At 40.6% G+C, this 21,035-nt stretch overlaps 2 protein-coding genes across 8 annotated transcripts in view; both read right to left on the reverse strand.

Moving 5' to 3' along the window:
- The window catches only part of ctdsp1 (CTD (carboxy-terminal domain, RNA polymerase II, polypeptide A) small phosphatase 1), a 20,173-nt gene extending 14,460 nt beyond the window's left edge, over nt 1–5,713 (reverse strand). The window contains exons 1-3 of one of the 3 annotated variants that reach the window (XM_039606680.1): nt 5,469–5,713; nt 5,209–5,289; nt 3,981–4,088 (exon numbers count right to left, since the gene is read on the reverse strand). In XM_039606680.1, the coding sequence (XP_039462614.1) occupies nt 3,981–4,053 (73 nt within the window). In that variant the 5' untranslated portion in view covers nt 4,054–4,088; nt 5,209–5,289; nt 5,469–5,713. Of the gene's footprint in view, nt 1–3,980; nt 4,952–5,208; nt 5,290–5,468 lie in introns of those variants that run through there. The other 2 variants (XM_031729624.2, XM_031729623.2) reach the window with 2 other exon arrangements.
- A 1,185-nt stretch (nt 5,714–6,898) lies between these two features.
- Nucleotides 6,899–21,035, reverse strand: part of LOC116312251 (striated muscle preferentially expressed protein kinase-like) — a 41,103-nt gene continuing 26,966 nt past the window's right edge. For all 5 annotated transcript variants that reach the window (XM_031729626.2, XM_031729627.2, XM_031729625.2 and 2 more), the window contains 18 exons: nt 20,410–20,610; nt 19,984–20,041; nt 19,816–19,893; nt 19,551–19,723; nt 19,367–19,393; nt 19,118–19,270; nt 18,962–19,004; nt 18,783–18,848; nt 15,153–17,784; nt 14,902–15,069; nt 12,610–12,732; nt 11,586–11,750; nt 10,091–10,796; nt 9,618–9,857; nt 8,983–9,206; nt 8,788–8,863; nt 8,473–8,622; nt 6,899–8,388 (listed from right to left, as the gene is read on the reverse strand). In XM_031729626.2, coding sequence (XP_031585486.2) covers nt 8,151–8,388; nt 8,473–8,622; nt 8,788–8,863; nt 8,983–9,206; nt 9,618–9,857; nt 10,091–10,796; nt 11,586–11,750; nt 12,610–12,732; nt 14,902–15,069; nt 15,153–17,784; nt 18,783–18,848; nt 18,962–19,004; nt 19,118–19,270; nt 19,367–19,393; nt 19,551–19,723; nt 19,816–19,893; nt 19,984–20,041; nt 20,410–20,610 — 5,521 coding nt within the window. In that variant the 3' untranslated portion in view covers nt 6,899–8,150. The remainder of the gene's footprint in view (nt 8,389–8,472; nt 8,623–8,787; nt 8,864–8,982; nt 9,207–9,617; nt 9,858–10,090; nt 10,797–11,585; nt 11,751–12,609; nt 12,733–14,901; nt 15,070–15,152; nt 17,785–18,782; nt 18,849–18,961; nt 19,005–19,117; nt 19,271–19,366; nt 19,394–19,550; nt 19,724–19,815; nt 19,894–19,983; nt 20,042–20,409; nt 20,611–21,035) is intronic.

The raw sequence follows: 21,035 nt of genomic DNA on the forward strand, positions 1-21,035 counted from the left end.
CGCCGTCACCATGTTATGATTGTTGATGTTGCATAGTCGTCTACCGGAGGCCGCTCTGCAACTTCCCTGTTGGGAACACGCGCGTTCCGAATGCCACAAACGACAAGCAGTGCGTAAATGAGCAGTTTGTTCATTGTTGTGACAATAAACCAAGTGTATTTTTAAAATACACTGTTGTATCTTAATAAGGGCTTATAAATAGTTACACATAAATATTAGGGAAATCTGTCTATGTCCCTTATGCCTCAAAAAAAAAAAAAAAAAAAAAAATGTTGGTTGATATCAGAGTTTCAAATCGTAAAATATTAGTATCCAGTCAGACTCTTTTACCATTACAACATAACGGTGTGATATTGGGTTGATTAACACAAGTTTTATTAACTCGCTTCTAACTGAACAGCCGACACTGTCAGAAGTTTCATTTTAAAGGCATCTTATTTTTCAGTGTTTAAGTTGTGGTTTTCAGCACAGTGTTAACAACGCAACTTCAAACACAAAAGAACCGTCTGAGTACCGCACTGCAAAAAACAGCATTAAACATTAGCTTGGGGCTAAAACACATTCAAAGCTACTTCTAATATAAAGACTTTATTAATGCAGAAAACAATCTAATAAACAAGTTATGAGGAATGCAACAAGCAGAATTTACTCTAATTATTGCTTTACCAGCCTATCATCTCCAAACATCAGGTAATCATGGCTCATCCGTTTGCCGTCACACTGCTGAGGTAAGTAAAACTAAAACAAAACTGAGTTCCAGCTTATCAGACTGTGAAAAATGTAAGATTAGACTTAGCACTCTGAATTAGGCCACTGAACATGTTACACCGTGTGCCACACCCTACCAAAAATAAAATAGCTCCCATCATGACATGACTTTCTGTGAATTAATCCTCAGTCCACAGACTCACGATAAGATGCTCCACCTTATCTGATCTTTATCTGAATCTATTTTAAGCCTGGCGTTTCAAAGACTTCCTGCAACCGACACTTCCACCCCTGTTATTGACCGTTTAGCTAAAAACGGACTTTAGTCAGACAATGTACATTGAGCAGTGAGTGACCAGGCTTTCCTGATTGGCTTACTCCCTCCAAATATCTTTAACATTACAGTTTTGATAAGGCACGAGGGCGTGACCCGTGTGCTTGATAATGGAATTCACTGAGCTGACAATACATCTCAAATTAGCCTTGAGTGATAACAAGCTATTTACAGGGATTCGTCTCAATGCAGAAGAAAGTGCAAAAGCCTTTGAAACAGCTGCCGCACTTTGATGCGACTATAAAAGTCTCCAATAAAAAGAGAGACAAATTAAAACGGCTCTGTGGGTTCACAGAGGCAGACTAAACAATGTAAACTTCAAGTTAAAAAACACGATATTAAAGCCAGAGGATGGATGAAAGAAGCCAAACCCTGCAGTTTGCTTTATCGTTGTCGTTTTGGCTTCCCAGTTGACTTACAATTAAGGGAAAAACAAACAAACAAAAGCGATTGCCTTCTGAGAACTATTCATAGAAGCAATACTGTCATAATTAGATGTCATTATTAAACTGGCGGAGTAGAAAACTGTACTTTGCTAGCTTATTTGTAGATCAATGGAGAGAAAAGTGAAAGAACATCCACCCATTATTTCTCTTCTACTTCATGTATTTGTCACGCAGATGGTGACACTAGTTTCTCTAAACACTCTCAAGTCCATCTCTCTGCCATACTTTACTCAGGTGGGCCACTGCTACACCTGAGCAGCTACACTCCAAGCATTCTTTATTTTAGACGCCTGAGAGGACAGTGTTACATGTGATCAGTCAAAAACTTCAGACCCAGTTCCACCATCCTGAACTGCAACTGGTGAAAGCAGCTCTTCTGCTTGTAGGTTAGCGGTGAGCTGGAGGGCCTCCACGCCTACAGGCCGCAGCAGGAGAACTGGCACAACGACCGTCACCAGCTGCAGTCTTTAATTGTACTTCTATCATCACCTATTGAATTTTAATCATGTGTGTTATGGTTCCCTTTTTTTCTCTCCTTTTTTTTTTTAAAGCACCAACTCGAATTGTACTTTTATCCTGTTTCATTTCTGACCCTAATGTCAGACCTTGTTTGGATTTAGTGCATCTGTTTAACTGTAAAAGTCCCCGGTTTGCTGGAGACAGTTTGAAATAGCACATTAAGTAAAATGAGTTTGATGTTCCCATGTACAAAATACTTAGATCTTATGTGGGTCAGACCACTAAAATCTTTTCTGTCAGCATAAAGTTTAACTGCATATATATTTTAATAAGAGGGAGAGAGAAAAAAAACAAAAAAAAAACAAAAACAAAGGTGTCATTTCAAAATTTCATCTCAGTGTTAAAAAATATGAAATCATTTCCACAATAGATTTTATTTTGTTTTTGAAAAAAAAAAAAAAAAAAAAAAACCCAAACAGGAGTTTTCCATTATTTGATATTGGTGTGATGTGAAGGTCTTTATCAATAGTAAGCCAAGTCTAAAATTTATGTCCTCCAAATTTTCTAAACCTTGTCCAGTGGGTCAGACTGGAGTCTTTGTTGGGGCAATTCTGGGCTGCGGCCCTTATGTTTGACACCTGTGGTTTAAAGAACATTAGCCAACATCCTGGTTAATGCTAACTGAACTGCTTGGAGAATATCACTAGTCAGCTGCAATGTTGATCCTGGACCGAAGTTCCTATTATGATGTAGGAACAACACCAACATGGAGCTATCACATTGTGCTGGTTATAGTAATAGTCGTATTACCACCAGCTCTTGACTTCTGATCCTATTTTTTGGCAATAAATACCCAATGCACTGGTTAGCATGTAATGTTTTAAAAAGATGCTTCTGTATACGAGTCTTACTGAACTCCATTTACTCCGTCAGCATACTGATTAACATCTGGGGCAGACCTGACTCCACAAAGTTGAGAAACGCTGACTTACTGTAAGACAGAAGGCTGATGGAGGATCTTTACAATCACTCAGCCCATATTTTCAGTCGCTGCTGTGCTAAGACCAGTGAAATGATATACCTTAATTCAGCGAGCACCAGAAAAGAAAAAACAAGTGCAAAGACTGCATAAACCTGATCTTACAATGAAAGAGAAACTAAAAGTTTCAGTATGATTTGATGGGGCTTTGCAAACTATAGATGTTTTGTGGGAATCTCTTTAGGTAGATTAGAGCAAACACGCTGTCTCATATAGCAGCCGTGCTTCACATCGAGTAAACACCGAGTATGGAGGGAAAAGGTTGTGTAACACACCAGACTACAAGATGTGATCTTCCACTTTTAAAGCCAAAATAGGCACTACTGCCTCTGTGCGCGTCTGTCCGTCCGCATCTTGTTTGAGTAAACTCTTAGCTTCCACTCAGCATTGTTTGGCTGATGACTGACAGGTCACCTGATTATTTACTAAGCTTGAGTTTACAGCGGTGACCTGTGTGTGTGTGTGTGTGTGTGTGTGTGTGTGTGTGTGTGTGTGTGTGTGTGCGCGCGCGCGCGGCAGAGGCACTCTTTCATGTGAGTGATACCGAACTGGTAAAGCTGCAGAAAGCGGCCGTTTGTGGTGTTGCCAAAGAAAAAAAAAAAAAAAAAAAAAAGGAAAAAGTTATTTATCTGACATGATATCACTCCAAGGAAACCGGGATTTAAGGTGGACCTGGAAAGGCTTTTAATCCGACTACTATTACAGATGTCTCAATCAACCAGCTGTACGTCATTTCCTTTATGGCTGCGGCCCTTTGGCCTCTGATGAAAAGTAATGTACACACAACAGCGCGGTCTTCATTGCTCTAACTTGTTTTCTGTCCACTTTCCTAACACTGGCTTTATCTGTGCTGCTGCTCGTAAGCAGCTTACTGCGTAGGCTCCGAGTTCAGGAGTTGCAAAACTTTTTTTTTTTTCCCTTTTTTCCCCCCTGACTGCACAGGGCTATTAAAAAAAATATATATCTCTAAAAATAAATAAATAAAGCCACTTACCCCTCTCTCCCGCGGCTTTATTTCCCTCTTCATCCCGGCTCACTTGAGTGATTACAGAGGACGGATTGTCCATCACATCCAGGTCTGGTCCAGAGTGCCAACTTCACACTTTAAAGATAGAGATAGTCCGCCGACTCGGTGCTGCATTAACCCAACTTAACGTGAGCGAAAACAACGCTGAAACGCCCCGGGAAACATCGCAACAAGTCACCTACAGCGCGCCCATTACTCTTCGGATCCGTGTGTCCGCTCGGATACGCGCTAAAGTTTGACGTGTGGAAGTTTTAAGAGGTTTGTCTAGGAGTTGGCAACTTTGATTCAATATGGTGCTCAACTCCGCTCGCAATTTCAAGATACAAACATGGAGGTTTCAAGGCTTCCCATTTCACTTAAAGTGGCGCAGTAAGGGCACGGCTCTGTGCAGCGCTCCCCTTGCCGGCCTCTGTCCCTTTGACGACGGTCCCTTACAGTGGCCCGAAACAAAGTTACTCAGAAGTTAGCTAAGCTAGCAGCTAGCTACTGCGGACTTTAGACAAACACTATTATTAGACACTGCCCCTGCTCCCTTTGCACGGCTAACGACCTTAAACATGTCGCCTACAAAGCACTTTATAATTCGGCTATAACAATTAAATATTTAATCTTTTAATATTTTTTTTTAAAGCCTGCAGAGTTGACTCAAACTTTTACCAAAGTGTCTTCAGATACTTTGTAACACCTTAAATGCCGCACTAGCCGCCGGCAGATTTGCGTGTATGCTGTGTGGGTGTAGCTTCGTCGTGTAATGACCGCTGTTTGTAAAGAACTTGCACAATCAAGAGCAAAACTTTTTTCCCCCCCTTCTGTTTTTTTTCCCCTCACTCTTTTTTTTTTCTCTCCTTTTTGGAAGTAGCAACAACAGAAGAAACGCCCAATTTGGGTCCCCTTGAAACTGCCTATAGACAGGGAGTGTCGCGCAAGTGTCGTCTCCGTTTTCTCCGATTCCGCGAAGAGAAGTACGTTTGACTACATATGTACAGTTTGGTCTTGCAAAATTAAATTAATAAAACTATTCTGTTTGACCAATTTACATTTTGAGAAATTATTTTTTTATTCCCCTCTTCTTTTTTCACCAGTAGAAATAAACTTAAAGTAATAATCAATCATATTTTGAGTTTAGTAAAAAGAAATAAAAGAATATTGTACTCATAAACAGTGTTAGGGTATTACTCAAAGTAACATGTTATACCTTCCTGAGAACCGAGGAAAAGAATCTTCCCATTGAACTTTTTTTGTGATTCCCTCCCTCTTTGAAGGTAATAGAGGCCACCTAAACACATGAGATATCAATGGTAAGCCCAGGATGTCCTATTTAGTACATCGGGACTAAGTAGGGTAGCTCAAATAAGTCAGAACATAGAGACCAAAAACAAATGTCCATTACAGAGGACATAAACGAATAGGCTGGTTCTCAGGAGGATATATTACTTGTTTATTTTCTTACCTTACCTTATATAATTACTTGCCACTTTTGCTCTTGTCCTTTTGTGCAATAGAAATAAAAGTAAGATTCATAGCTCCACTCCTAAAAAGTTATAGACCACTCAAGCATTTCCCTCCTCTCACACACGAACTGAAATCAACTGATTGTAGTTCAGGTGCACTTAACAGCTATGCTAAACAGCCGGCTGACAGAAAGAAACTCCAGAGTGAATTTGGCATTAGTCACTTTGCTAGATGAGTGGGGCATCCAAATCCAGGCCTCAAGGGCCAGTGTCCTACAGGTTTTAGATAGCCACCCGGGGTCAACACACCTGAATCAAATGATTAGTTCATTACCAGGCCTCGGGAGAACTTCAAGGCATGTTGGGGAAGTAATTTAGCCATTTAAACCAGCTGTGATGGATCAAGGACACATCTAAAGCCTGCAGGACACCGGCCCTTGAAGCCTGGAGTTGGACACCCCTGAGCTAGGGTTTCTGAGGTGACTTGGAGATAAAAACATAACATACTGCAAAATATTTAATTGACATATATTTTTTATTATCTTTATTACTAAGTGTTGATGTTATTCAAATATGTTAAAATATAGTGTGTACAGAATTTTCTTTTTTTTACACAAACAGTAGAAACACACCAGCCACCCATGGCTGTTCTGGGGTACCGTCTGGATTTAACGTTGTCTGATCTCTCTCGGCCGACTAAAACACATTTGTCCTACAGTGACCACCACAGCTTGGATTATGTATGTGAATTGGTAGGGGAAAGAAAACAGAATTCAGTTGACTTCAAACTGCAGTCTACTGACATCTAGTGGTGAGATTTTACACACTCTACCTTTAAAACACTTACTTGGGCAAGGGATGTCAAAACCCATTGTATTTCAAGACCCACATAAAATAAAAGTTCTTACTGTTAATCTAGTTAAATTAGTTTAAAGTGTTATGTTTGTATTTCAATACATATTTTGTGCATTTTTAATCTTGCAGGGAAATATCCCTAATATTGTATTTTAAAAATGACATAAAAACTATGTAGCTCTGCAGACTGATACTTTTCTGTTAGCATAAAAAAAAAAAATCATTTTAGGAATGCATATGTTGTCTTTTTTTTTTTTTTTTTTTTTTTCCCCAATTATGGCATAATAAAATAGCCACTAACACTTCCTTTTTTCTTGCCACCCATGTAAAACTGGCATTGTTCTTTCAATTGCAGGAAAACACGTTAAGGAAATGAACACTTAAAAGTTTGAACTCATGGGTTCAGTCATATTTGCTGTGCTCGACTGCACTCCCCAGGGGATCATCAACAAGAGGTGAATCGTTTGCATAGTTTTACAGGCCCATTATCTGTATAAATTAAAAAAACAAAAAAAACAAAGTGTAAGTGTGAACCTAAAACAGCATCCTACTCATACAAGAAAAAAGTTAATATTCCCAATTGTATCAATAGTTTATTACATACCATCTCATAAAAACATTTTCAACTTTTTCCACATATAAACACCGCAAATTGGTACATTTACAAATCTTCAACCATCCAAATTCATACAAAAAAGGAACACTGTGATAGAGCAATACACAAGACGGTCTATTATTACAAGGACGGCATGTACTGTGTGTATGTATGCATATATAAACCTCTGCATGTAAGAATCTCTATGCATGTGCGTTTGGCTATAAAGTCCAGATATTGTGATCAAATATTTACTTTGATCAAACGTGGATTAGAACCAGTGGAGACACATATACAAGTTAAACATTTTGGATGTCGATCAGATTTAGGCACTGGTGACAGGCTGATTAGGAATGAGGTAACCTGATCAGCCGTTGGATAATACTGAAACCACAGTAATTTATCAGTGTGTGACTTTTCAGAATAAAATGTTATCTACATTAAGGACCTTTTTTCATCGCTGTATTACAGTTAAAAGTTAAGTTTTAACCACAGAACAAGAAATTTTACTAGATATTCCTAACTCACCCTAAATCAATTCATGTTTACTATATGACACAAACCACAAAGACACCCCTTATTTTTAGTTTTTCCTTTTTTTTTGTTGCCATGATGCTAGTTTCAAAAAAAGTGAGTCAAAAATGCTCATGCACACACTCACACAGGCGCGCGCACACTCACACATACGCACATGCAAATAAATTAACATGGAAAAAAGTAAACAATTTCCAAATGACAAAAAAAAAGAAAGAAAGAAAACCAAACCCAAAACATCTTTTTGGTTGGGTTTTAAAATGTGTGGCTAAATGCAAAAAATACATAAGATAGCAGCTTAAATCATGGTACATTCACATGAGTTGTTTACTACTACTAAACTTAGTGGCATAAACAAGGTAAAAGTATTCATGGTACACATGTTCCAGGCTGATCGTGCAGAGTGGAGACCGAGGCTAAACTGAATATCGATGTGCAATTTCGGAAACCACAATGTGACTGAGAAACAGTGCAATCAAAGAAAAGAAATCCCGTGTCCTTCCTGTGAATTAACAGTTTGCACGTCGTGGATTCACATCACAGCGGTCGGCTTCTCCTTCACTGGGATTGTCTTTGACGTAAGAATCCCTCTGTTGTTGAATCGAGGCTGTCTGCCTCGGTTACAGCGGTGGTTCACGGAGGATGTATTAAGATGCAACGAGCTCCGATTTTTTATTTCAGTGTGGCTTCCTTACTGTCACCTCACTTTGGGCTGGGAACATGCGGAGAAGTCCCAGATGCCGGGGACTGAGGGGAGCTCTGGTAGGTCCGCAACAGCACTTTGTGCTTGGTGGCTTCCTCTGTGCGACGGCTTTGTTGTTCCACCAGGAACTCTTTAAGTCGGGTGGAGGCGAAGGTGAGAGTCTGTCTCCTGAGCTTCATCAGGTAGGAGTCCTGCAGCCAGGCATGCGTGAAGCAATCTTTTGTAGTCAGGCGGGCCCTAAAAAACATATCAGGTAGCATTTGATATTGTTCTTGTTAAAAAAAAACAACTTTTAATCAACTTTTTTAAAATGATAATCACCATGGGTAACTGCTCAACATCTTCTTGAGAAATGCAGAGGCACTTTGAGACACATTTGGGTACAGTTTCGTTGGGTCAAAGGTGGCCATCAGGATTTTGGATTCAACATGTTGAGGGTTCTTATCTTCAAAGGGGAGGTGACCACTAAGCCTGGTTGAAGAGACACGGAAAAAATAAACAGACAGGTTGCTTATTCCAAAATGTAAATATGCAAAACATCGTATTGGTTTGACTGAATTCAAATACAATTCATCCTATTCACTCTTGTTTTTACTTCGTGCCACTAATTACCTTTACCCTTAAAGCCAAACTTACATAATGTAGGTGACAATGCCAACAGTCCAAATATCTGCAGGAGGACCAACCACTTCGCCTTTCACCATCTCAGGAGCTTGGATCACATTTATCACAGGATGAAAATTTAGAAAAGCAAAAGATTTTCAGCTTTAATAGAAAAATCCTTCCATCGAAAATATTAAGCATGTAGAGCCTGCATCTCTTAATCCTTACCCATGTACTCCAGCGTTCCTGGTCCTGATTCCTGCTGCTTGAGGCTGAGGGGGTTGAAGGTCTGCGCGCTCCCAAAGTCCACAATCTTGATGGCGTTGAGGTTGGTCACCATGATGTTGTCAGGCTTAAGGTCCAGGTGGAGGATGCGATGGTTGTGGAGGTACTCGACCCCCTGGAGAATCTGGACCAGGTAACCCACCACATCGTCTTCAGAGTAACGAAACCTTTTTGTCAGTGAAAGAGGTTCTCATGTGATTATAGGATCAGGAAGGGAGAGTTCGAGCAGTATATCCTGAATAAATTAATGCTAATTTAAATTTAAAGTGTTGAGAGATTGATGAAAGACTGATTCATTGCCAACCTACATCACCTGAGAGCTCAGCTGATATGCTTTTATGCAACCACTCTCATTTAGGGCATATTTATTTTATATCTTCAAGCCACTTTGCAACCCACTCCACTCCTAGCTTATCTCTGCTGCCCCCGAATACAGCCATACAACTTAAAGCAGAATCAAATAACAACCTCCTTTTCAACCTTAATGACTCCAAGTAAGAATCTTCTTTTCAGACTCCTGCTATGCAGGTCTGTCTGAGTTTGTGTGTCAGTGTGAGTCAACATATGCACCATCCTACCTGTCTATAAGGCTGTATAGCAGCTCTTTGCCAGTGCAGTACTCTGCCACCAGCACCAGGTAGCGTGGTGTGATGTAGGCTTCGTGGAGACCCATGACTTTTTCATTGTGAAGAGATTTCAGGATTTCGTACTCCTTCAGGATCTCCTTCTTGTTCTCTTGAATGTAGGGAATGATCTTTGCCATGTAGATTTTACCCGTTGCATTCTCTCTGCACTCTCGGACGACTCCAAACCGACCCCTGCCAATAATAAGTCCTGATTACTTTGCACAACGCAAATAAAAGCTTGACCATGTGCATATATTTTTTTTTCAAGCTGTAACTTTCAGAGTAACATCAAACAAATATAAATTTAACAGTAGTCTCAACATCCCTTTGGTTCACCAGCTTCTGAATTTCTTGTTATTCTAACTCTGATGTTTTTTTTGCAAGATTTAAGTCTTTTTTCCCCAAAAGGACAATATCTATCTCACCTCGCTTTCTCATCTAGGAAAGTGTACGGTTTCTGTGGAACTCCCTGTCGTAGAGCAGTAGAGGGTGTAGCGTGTCCCGATGGGGTGCCTCGGGCGGGGGTACTGGCTCCATCACCGATGGGACTCAAGCTGGAGGTCTGTAGTACTTGTGGGGTAAAGGACACTGGAGCCGGGGCCACACGAGCAGTAGCAGTGATCATGGGGACATATGTGGGTACTGAAGCCACGATTGGTTTTGTGGGGGTTGAAGGCAGGGTTACGAGCGAAGGTGGGGGTGATACAGCTGCAGTCTGTGTCATAGGAGTCACCACATTTACTGGACTCTGAGGTTTGGGGAGGACAAAGGGAGAGGTTGCTTTGGAGGTGGTTGATGAAGGGAGACTGGGGCTTATTTTTTGTGTGTCATCCACTGTTGCACCTGCAGATGGCAATGGAGGGTTTGCTGAAGGGCCAGGAGGCAAGGAGGTTAGAGGGGTAGGCGTCACCACAATTTTAGATAATGGAGATGCAGATTGAAGAGAGGATGCATCAGTGAGGGCTTCATGTTTTGGAGTAGAGGAAGTGGAGGTGATGGTGGAGACCATTGATCTGGGAACGCTATTCTGGACTGGTTTGTGTGAAGGGAATGTCACTGAGGAGGTAATCACGGGCGTAGGTGGGGTTGGGGCTGTCTTGACAACAGCAACGGTAGGTGAAGCTCCTCCAACTGTGAAAATAGTTGGAGGTTAAATACATCAATTATTTACTCAGTATATTAGCTGCTTTTACCAAACTACAGTTTTTAAACATGTTGTTTGTTGCATAGCTTTCTTACATTTGTTTGTGTTTGGTTTGAGACAATGTATGTGGTCTGGATGCTTTTCATACTATGCTGTAGCACTATCAGTTAATGAAAATGCAGGATTTTCATGATTTTTTTATAGACTGTATGTAATAAATGGAAGGAGCTGCCACAAGTTAGCATTTTGACTCTCAAAGTGTTGCTTGGTTTTAAACCAGATATTATAGAAAAGACTGGATCTGACTAAAAAGCATCGGATATTGATCCTAGGGTAGCATCTTTTCAATGACAGACTTACCAGGTCTAAAATCAAGGTAAAGACCCCCCAAAAGAACCCCCCAAAATCAGACAACTACCTTTGAGCAAGTACTTGGTGATGGTGGGAAGGAAAAACTCCCTTTTAACAGGAAGAAACCTCCAGCACAAACAGACTCAGGGACAGCTACGTGGCAATTAAGTCCATTAACCCCTTAACAAAGAGTCATACATCAAGTATGGTCATTAATATGGTCATTAAAAAGAGAAGGGGGTTCCCTCTGCTGGCTATTGGAGAGAATGCAGTTCACTTGTAAGACCTTGCTAATATTGTGACACATGATGGGATTTAATCCATAGCTTGTGCTTTGGTGTGATGCTTTTAGAACAGTTTTGTTTTTCTAGCTCTGTGCAGCTTTTTGTCCATGTATGTTCACTCTTTGACAGGCAGTATTATACCTGTGGGCGCCAAGCTAACTGGGCTACAACAGTTGCTGTATGGCCCCTGTCCGGCCTTGTTCACACAGGCCACGCGGAACTTGAAGGTGCCACCTGGTGGCAGGTCTGTGACATTGTAGTAGCAGTCGGCAATTCCAGTGGCTACAGTTAACCAGTTCGAATCACCTGCAGGACGGAAAGGAAATAAAGAGTATAAGATGTTGCTGTGAGGTGATATGAAACTAAATACTGAATTTTGATTGGTATTTATTTAATTTTACATATTGTACGAATGATTCTAGGTATAAAAATGCTTGGTTTATTATTAGAAAACACAGGTGAATACATGAATTCCCATTTTTCTATTTTGTCCTCTTTAAACGGAAAAACAACCAAAGAAAAAAGAAGTAGTTTACTTAATATAACACCAGATGGCAGCATTGATCAACACATAAAGTAGTGATTTTGTGACTAAGAAGCCTGTCTTCAGTTTGCCTCCTGAAAAATAATCTGTCATTACATCTCATTTTCTGTACAAGCACGGTGAATCAGACCTGAATTAAAATGTAAATTAGGTAGCGGCACAGTGTTTTGTGAGAACGTACATTAATTCTGCCTGCCAAAGATTACTTTCTTTTTTTGATCAATGATCAGTTAAAAATTCAGAATCTACTCTCTTCTTCATCTGCCAAATGATGATTCATTGGCCATAATGAAAAAAAATTCTGACAGCAGCTCTGGTACGCTCACTATTCCCTCGTGGACTGAGTCACTTTCTCCATCTAAATGGTGTCTGTAGATTTGGAAACTATCTTCTCTGGAGAATTCTCCTCACTGGACTAAAAACCTTACAAAAGTTACCTCTTATGAACTTAAAAAGTAGAGTTAAATTATTTTATCCTGATGTGAAAGGCCATAATGACACAGTACACAATGGGAATTTATTTTTTAAACAACTACAAAATCAAAGAGCCTAAAAGTGAACAATGATCTCCTCTAATCAGAAGTATTTTTAAGGAGAGAAACCTATAGAATAATAACTCACCCTCTGTTTTTCTTTCCAGAATGTAGCTGCATGGAGATTTTGTCTCAGATGGCTTCCACAGCACCAGGGCTGTGTTGTTATAAGTCTGAGGAACTTCAGGAGTCCCTGGTCGTTTGGGGACACCTTCATTGGATGAAGATAAAAAAAGAGTTGGAATTTAAGGAAAGAGAAAAACAACAAGTAATGTAAGTATACACTGTAAGGACTGCCAATTATCTTAGTAAGGATTCACAAATACCTACACATAAGAAATCGCAGCAAAATCTATTTGTGTTTAAAAGAAAAAAAAATAGTAACCAATACACTGTATTTTTAAATCACCAAATATCGGTATCAGTCTTACAAATCGTATATCAGCAGGCAGTACCAACAGACTAATGACCTGAGATGAACTGAACTAACCAAAGAAATGAGCCTTTCAAGCACTCAAAGTGGGCAATGTTGAAACTACATGGGAGGCTTAAGCAAGAATAATATTCTGGGGCCTTTACAGTAAATATTCTTACTTACTTACCAAATATCAGTTTTAAGCTACCATATTTCTATAGATATATCATTTTAGTACCTAAATTGTTATTGTTTTGTTCCTTAACTATAGTAGCTTGCAAATAAATAGCTACCATTAGCTTTTAATAGCTAAATATACATAGAATGCTAAAATCCTAACGTGATATTGAAAAATCGATGGTTTTAGCCAGCTAAAGGCATATTGCATGACTTCCAGTGGACTTGGATTTTGGAGTATGTCTCATTGTCTCTACAGAAGCCTTTTTTTGGCCAGACTGTAGGACTATCATCACTTGCTGAATGTGGGGAAAAAATATTTTTAACTAGCACAGCTACTCTTAAAAATTACACTCTTAGGAAGGCATTGTTGGTGATCATTTTAATTCCATATAGCAAGATACATGATTTCACAGGTCTGATCCCAGTAGGCTCTTTTAGTTGTTTGTGGTTTTACAAGTTTGTGAGCTTAGTCTTATTTGTCTGAATAAATATATGTGAGCAACTTTCAGTTGTGTTCAAACCTTGGTAAAAGGTGCTACCTAGTGCTAACAGTGCTAATCTTTGGTGTTATTGCTGTTCCATTATTAATCATCGCTCAGGGGTGGGTGTTTTTTTTTTTTTTTTTTTATTGCACTTTACTGCCCCTTGTGTTTGATATTCAATGCTAAAATGTTTTCATGTTCGATTATTGTTACTTTCTTTTTCTACAAACTGCAGATTTCCTCTGCCACGTTTAATCTTCATCATGGCTGTTGTTTAGTTTATATTAGATTTATGTTATAGATCTGATCACTGACTTATATGAAAATATAAAACAATTCAATTTAATGTTTGAGTTACAATTAAATGAAACCAAACATGACATGATAATTTGGTGCTCTATTTTCACAAAACATTTCCTATTACGATGGCCCACTAGCAAGACAATGGAAGGGAGATAAGCTGTCTCAAGTAATACTGCATGTAATACTACACGGCCAAATCTGTAGGAAAACATTCAAAAGCAATCGACTGCACCTGACATCTGAGAAATATGCTTTCCGCCGAAGCCCCAAAAGTCTCATTTTTTCTGTTGCATTTGTAAGCAGACGGCTGCTTACAAATATTATATATTATATTAGCTGCTGCTAATATAGCCTCTTTTGTGCAAAGGCATGATTGAAGTTTAGAGTATGCCCTGCCCCAGTTGGTTTTGATCATCATGTACAAAACTGCAGGGAATATGGTATCATTTACTTTTAATAGGTGATAATTATGAGAAAATCCAAAAAATCCATTAAGTTAATCTACTGTAAAATGAATCCATTGGCAATAATGTTCATTTTAGTTATGTTATTATTCATACCATTCTCAGTGCAATTAAAATTCAATAATGTAAAATGCATCACATTATGAAAATTACTGTACGTCTGACAGGAAAATGAGCAGCTCTTCCTCTGTGAAGAGAGCTAAGTTCATGTTCTGTTGCTGCTGCAAAGTATGGGGCTGGAAATGGTGTACGGGAAAACTGCAGTTCCCAAAATGATCACTTGAGGCACTGCTCCAAAAGTAAGATCTCCATACACTACCTAAAAATGTTCAACTTTACAACTTCTGCAACTTCTAATCAATATATTTAACAGACTGATACAAAAAACCTTTTTTAGTCTTTATTGCTAACGTCCCCACTCATGACAATTGCAGGGAAGGGTGGAGAAATATTTGTATTTTTTCCATTCTATAAAACAAAAATTAAGCTAAAACTTAAATAGTTATGGAAGGTTATGGAACAGACAAGCAACTTACAAGCTATGGAAAGAGTACAGGACGTAGTAATAGTAGCTATGGGGTTGGAAGCTACACATTCGTAAACCCCGGCGTCCTTATAGGTGGACTTTCTGATCATTAGAAGCTGTCTTCCATCTGGGTGGGAGATTAGGTTGACTCTGTCATCCACCTCCAGTGGTTTCCGATCTAGAATACACAAAAGCATTTACGAATTATCTGCACTATTTACATTACTTTGATAATTCTATCACTGCTGGAAGTAAAGCCACCTTTCATCCATGTAATTTGTGGTTGTGGGCTACCAGCTGGAAGGCAGCTAAGAGTGACAGGTTCCCCCTCCAGCAGGACGTGGTCTTTCAATTTTATGTGAAACACTGGAGCAAAATCTGAAGCAGAGCGGACAAACTGTTGGCTTTTTGCCTCTTCTTTGGGGACGCTTGAGGGCAAATCAGATTGGGAAGGCGTTTTGTCTTTCTTGCCCCTTGTCAAACCCCACCTGTCCCACCGTGACCTTCTCTCACTCTCAGAATGGATGCTAGAAGTGGATTCAACTGATTCCTTAGACCCTGAGGCGCCAGTTTGTTTTGCTAGCTGATTCTCAGGGATGCCCATTCCTTTGAGTCCGCGGCCCTCAGACTGAGAGTGACGGTGGCGGGTAAACAGGGGTGTACGCTTTCCCTCTGAATCTCCTTTTCTCTCTTCAGATTGACTGCGTATTTTTGCGGATATTCCTGCCACTTTGTTCTCAAACCTCTGTTTCATTGCCAGGACAGGAGAGTCTGTGACCTTGTTTAAATCCCTTTGAGCCAGCTCCTTCTCGGTGTCTTTATTGTTCCTCTCCTCTGACTGAGTCCTTAGTTTGGCAGAGATTCCTGCCACTTTGGACTCAAACTTACGCCTCATGGCAGATACAGACGACTCCTCAGCTTTTCCTCGCTCCCTGTCATCCACATTCTTCTGTGTCCCTCCACCATTCAGTTCCTTTGTATCCAAAGACTTACTGCGACCAACAGCCCATGACACTCTCTTGTTTTTAGCCGTTTCCTGCACATTGGATTGCTTATCTTCTTGTGATTTCTGAACCTTCTTCTCAGTGGATGGTGACCTCTTGGCCCGCAATGAAAACCTTCCAATTAGACCAAGGCCTGTTTCTTGGTCCTCTCTTCTTAAATCTTGAACAGATTTCGATTTCTCCTTTAGTCCTGACGATACCATTTCTAGAGGCGCCCCTCTTGGTGCAGGCCTATAAATCTCTTCAGCCCCTTCATTTGCTTCTCTACTTAATACAGGCGATTTCTCCTCTGATTTGTTTCTGGTGAGTTTTTTGAGGCCACGGGTCAAAGACGATTCTCGCTTTTTAAACCTCGCTTCAAAGAGCTCCTCTGAGTCAATGTCTTTGATGTCTGTTCTGAGAACAAGCTGGCGAGGGATGGAAGGAAGGTCTGGGCTTGATGAAGAAGAGACAGAACCTGGAGATCGCTCAGGTGTTGCTACTTTGGCAAATACTGCTGGATGTTCCGGTGATGAAGATGCATCTGCAGACTTTGTTTTGGCTATAGTAGAAGGATCCTTGGATTGGGGTTTGTCAGATGTTTGAGCCTGCCCTGCAAATGATGCTTCTTTACTACTCTGTGACATTTCCTTGTCTTTCACTTTCTGCTTGCTAATATGTAATACCTGGTTTTCTTTCCTCTCCTCTTCATCATCATCCTCCTCTATTATTATTATAGGAGTAATAACAGAAGGAGATGCATAATCACATTCTGCTTTGCCTGCCCCTTCTATTTGGGACTTGGTCCTTTTTTCTTTCATCCCTTCTTCCTCACCAAGTTCGCTCATATGTTTTTCCTCTTGGTCCGGTCTTTCCTGTGCTGTGGTTGAGGCAGACTCCGCTTTTGTGTCTTCTGTTAGTGCAGACATCGAGGTTGCCTCCTGGAGCTTCTTCCCTACTATGCTAGAACTACCCGCAGATGGTATCTCTAAGGGGGCTCCAAACCTTCGGTGCAGGGGCATGGGCTCAGAATCCCCCTGAGTGAAAGAGGTACTTTTGCGAAAAACTTTGGTCTTTGGCGTGTCTTCTCCTGGACTCTCGGAGGAAGCCGCTCTGACGAGTGTTGATGGCCCAGTTCTTGATCTCCTCAAATTCCGATCAAGGGATCCTGTTTGCCTCTCATCTTCAATGCCGAGTGTTTCAAAAAGCGGCCCTCGAAGGCCACTCATATTTTTATCCACGTTTCCCCCCCTGAGCAGCCGTTGTCTCATCAGTTCCAGTTTTAGGGCGTAATCCTCCTGGCTTAACTTTGTAGCCCCAGGGCTTGGACTGCGATTGGGTAGTTCCATGGAAACAGCCTTTTTCAAACTCTTGTTTCTTTCTTCTGAATCCTTTTCTGCACTCTCTTCTTCTGGGTCAATGTGGAGAAGCAGCGCTGAATCAGCAGAACTCCCCCTCCTCATTGTAGACCGCCTGGCTTTTGTCTGGGATTCGTCTGACTCCACACTTGATCCTTTTTTCAAGGGAGCTCGTTTAATATTTTCTGTTTGCTCCTCATTTGGGGTTATGTCTTCATCTTTTATGCATTTAGTAGCCCTTCCTCTATTATTTGCACCGATGCTTTCCTTTTTCCTTGTCCCATCTGCAACAAAACCGTGCCGTCCCGTGACATCTTCATCCCCTGGGATCTCATTGAGGGAGACTCTGGAACCTGAGAAAACCATGGACAGTGGCATAGGAATAAAGGGAAGCTCATCCACATCTGCATCTGAATCAGACGAAGAGGAGGGTGGCGGGGAGCCTTCTTTTAAATGCCGGGCCACAGCAATGGAGACATGGCTGCTTGAGTCATCTAGGAGCTCAGGGATGGACCGCATCACCATTTTGGATTTATAGCTGATGAGGGAACGCTGAAATAGTTAGCAGAGGATTTTGTGGGATTAGTCTCTAATCTAAGTACGCCCCTGTTTCCAAAACTCTGTATAAAGTGTGAATAAAAAGAGAGTGCAAATAATTTAACCACTTATTTAACTGCAAACCGAAGAGCGACATCCAAGACTCTAAAAGCCTCAGGTTGCATGTTAAATGGTAAAGTAATGAGAGTACAATTAGAAAAAAAGTGAACAAGTATCACTTTTTTGGAAGGGCTGCCAGGAGAAAACCTCTTCTCTCTCAAAAGAACATGACAGCATGGTTTAGGTTTGTAAAGCTGCATCTGAACAAACTCCAAGACTTCTGGAACAATGTCATTTGGACAGATAAGACCAAAGTGGAGATGTTTGGCCATAAAGCACAGCGTCATGTTTGGAGAAAACCAGACACGGCACATAAGCACAAGACCCCAAAACAAGGGTAATGATCTTGCTGTAGCTTGTTTTGCAGCCACAGGATTTCAGCACCTTGCTATCAGTGAGTCAACTGTGAACTCCTCTTTGTACCAAAGTATCTATAGTCAGATGAGAGAACATCTGTATGACATTTAATGATTGCACCAAACTGGGTAACCTGATATCACAGCAAAACATGTAGAAGACACACCAGTCCACAGTATGCATTTCATGCTTTATGTGAAACTCTAGAAATGTCACAGAGTGTACTTTCTTTTCACCATGACTATAAGTGGTTTCAAAAACAAATCTAATCATAAGTAGTATGTTTTCATGAATTAAATTGAGCCTAATCTTCCAGAAGGAAATCTAGATTTTTTTAATGCACTTAAAAACCATGGTAAATGAAGGACTACTTTCAATAATAATAATAATAATAATAATAAAATGAATTGCTCTAGTTTAAAAAGGTGTTTTATTCAAAGACAAGCCTCAATCCCTCAGCAGGAATCAGCCTGTGGTGTCTGTATGCATTTCACCCTGATTTCCAGATGTTAAATGAACGTTTTGTTGTCTGTTACCTGCCATCGCCTTCGAGCCAAAACTTGTTTTAGCATAGCTGTGCTGATGCTTTTGTTTGTTGGTGACTGCAAGACAAAACAATAGGTGGGGGAACCATTAACATTAGCAGAGATATAAATTCATCTCATGAATCAGTGACACAGTGGGCAGGATGGTAGATGTTCCAGTGATAGCTCACCTTGAACCAAGGATGACGAAGGCACTCGATGGCACTTGGCCTCCTAGGTTTGGAACACAGTTACAGTTCAGACATGTTTAATCTGTGAACTGTAGCACAGTTGCTTCATATACAGTATTTTTATGGTACAAAACTAAGAGGCATCAAAATGCTTACAGTCTGTCCACCACCAAAAGCTTGATGACAAATCCTTTTGCTTCTTTGCAGAGGTCAGAAAACATGCTCTCCTCAAACGCCACATTGTAGTTCCTGATGTTTAAAGCTGTGGCTTTGTCGTTCTCGCCCGCAAAAGGTGACACGCCAGTCAGGCTAAAGTAAAAAAAGAACAGGGGTTTTATTTAGCAAGATGTCAGATTGACTGATTGGGTTGAGATACATGCATGCTGTGAAGAAAAAAAACCGTACCAGAGGTAAGTGATGACACCAACAGGCCTGTGGGAGAGCAGGACAGATACGTGACTTGGAATTTGAAGAGCAACATAAAAGCACAGATAAACACAGAAATTTGATGGACTTGCAGATAACTGTGTGTGTATATAGTGCCTGCTGTGCCTAGTGACTTCTCCATGCCAGAGAACAGGTGGCTGACCATATGTCTGTTGCTGTGGAAACTGGAGTTTGGTTAACAATCTCTGGAGCGACATATTCTGGCGTGCCGTATTTGCAGTAGTGCTCCTCTGAAGTCTCCAATTTAATGGCATTCCCGAAGTCGCAAATGCGGATCTGATCACTCCCTGGACTTGCCATCAAAATATTTTCTGGCTAGAGGGGATGTGTACAAAAACAACAACGTTAGGAACTCATAAAAGTTCATACAAATCTGATACAGTGCTTGTGGTGGGACAGATGGATACCTTCATGTCGAGGTGAGCTATATTTTTTTGGTGGAGATAGCGAAGACCCTCCAAAACCTGCTGAACACTGCTGCGGATCTGTAGCATGAAACACAACAGGAGTGAATCCTAAAAGGCGCGTTACATAATGAAAGCGCAGTGCAGTGCAGTCAGCAGAAACACACAAACCTGCAGTTCCATGACTGTTGTTTTCTTGGCCATTCTTTCCAGCAACTCCTCGTGACATCTTTGTACAAGAGTTAAGAAAAAAGAAAAACAAAGCTGCTGCTGCTGCTACTTGATTGCATAGTCCAACTGGTAGGTGCATGAGAAATGAATTATAAATGAGCAAAACTCCCACACATTCTATCTCTTGCTAATTCCTCTCAGCAGCGATGAGTCAGAGAGAAAAAGCTCGGCTGCTTCATTCATGCCTCCAGGGGTACGGGGGGACGTTAGGATTAATGCTGTGCATCTTGTACTTGAGATGCATTTAAGTGCACTTTTGTTTGACAATGTAGAAGATAAAATGTGAATCGGAGATGCAGGAGAAAAAACCATTTTTCTGTAAAACGTAGATTAAAGATTTCACTGTATGTTCTAGTGAAAGGATACAAATCTGTGATAAGCACCACCACGTTCTTCTTCTCAAAGGCATCATGGAAGTAGAGAATCCTCTCGTTATCCAGATCAGACAGAAGATCCATCTCTCTGAGAGCCAAGGCTTTCCTCTTTCTGCGAGCAGAAATGAATTTGGCAGCAAACTCGGTCTTTCCGTTCTTGCGAGTTACTCTCTTCACATAGGAGTAGGCCCCCCTGCACCCACAAACACAAAGTGATGACATTATTGGTTTTGTACATGGCAGCCGTGTTGGTTTTTTATCCATTTTGTTTTCAAGACTGATTTCTTTTTGATAGAAGTAAGAAATTACAAGTTATAAGTCATGTGGCTGCAAAACAAGTCCAAATCATCACCCCTCCACCAATGTGCTGACAGTTGGTATGAGGTGCTATGCTGCATTTGGTTTTCTCCAAACATCAGTGCATCGTGACCAAATATTTCCACTTTAGTCCCATCTGTCCAAAGCACATTGTTCCAGAAATCTGGTGGTTTGTTCAGATGCAACTTTGCAAACCTAAGCTGTGCTACCACGTTCTTTTCAGAGAGAACCATTTTACCCATGCAGGCCATTCCAACAACCCAGTCTACATATATGTATATATATATATATATATATACC

The sequence above is a fragment of the Oreochromis aureus genome, linkage group 23 (genome assembly GCF_013358895.1).
Source record: "Oreochromis aureus strain Israel breed Guangdong linkage group 23, ZZ_aureus, whole genome shotgun sequence".
NCBI lineage: Eukaryota > Metazoa > Chordata > Actinopteri > Cichliformes > Cichlidae > Oreochromis > Oreochromis aureus.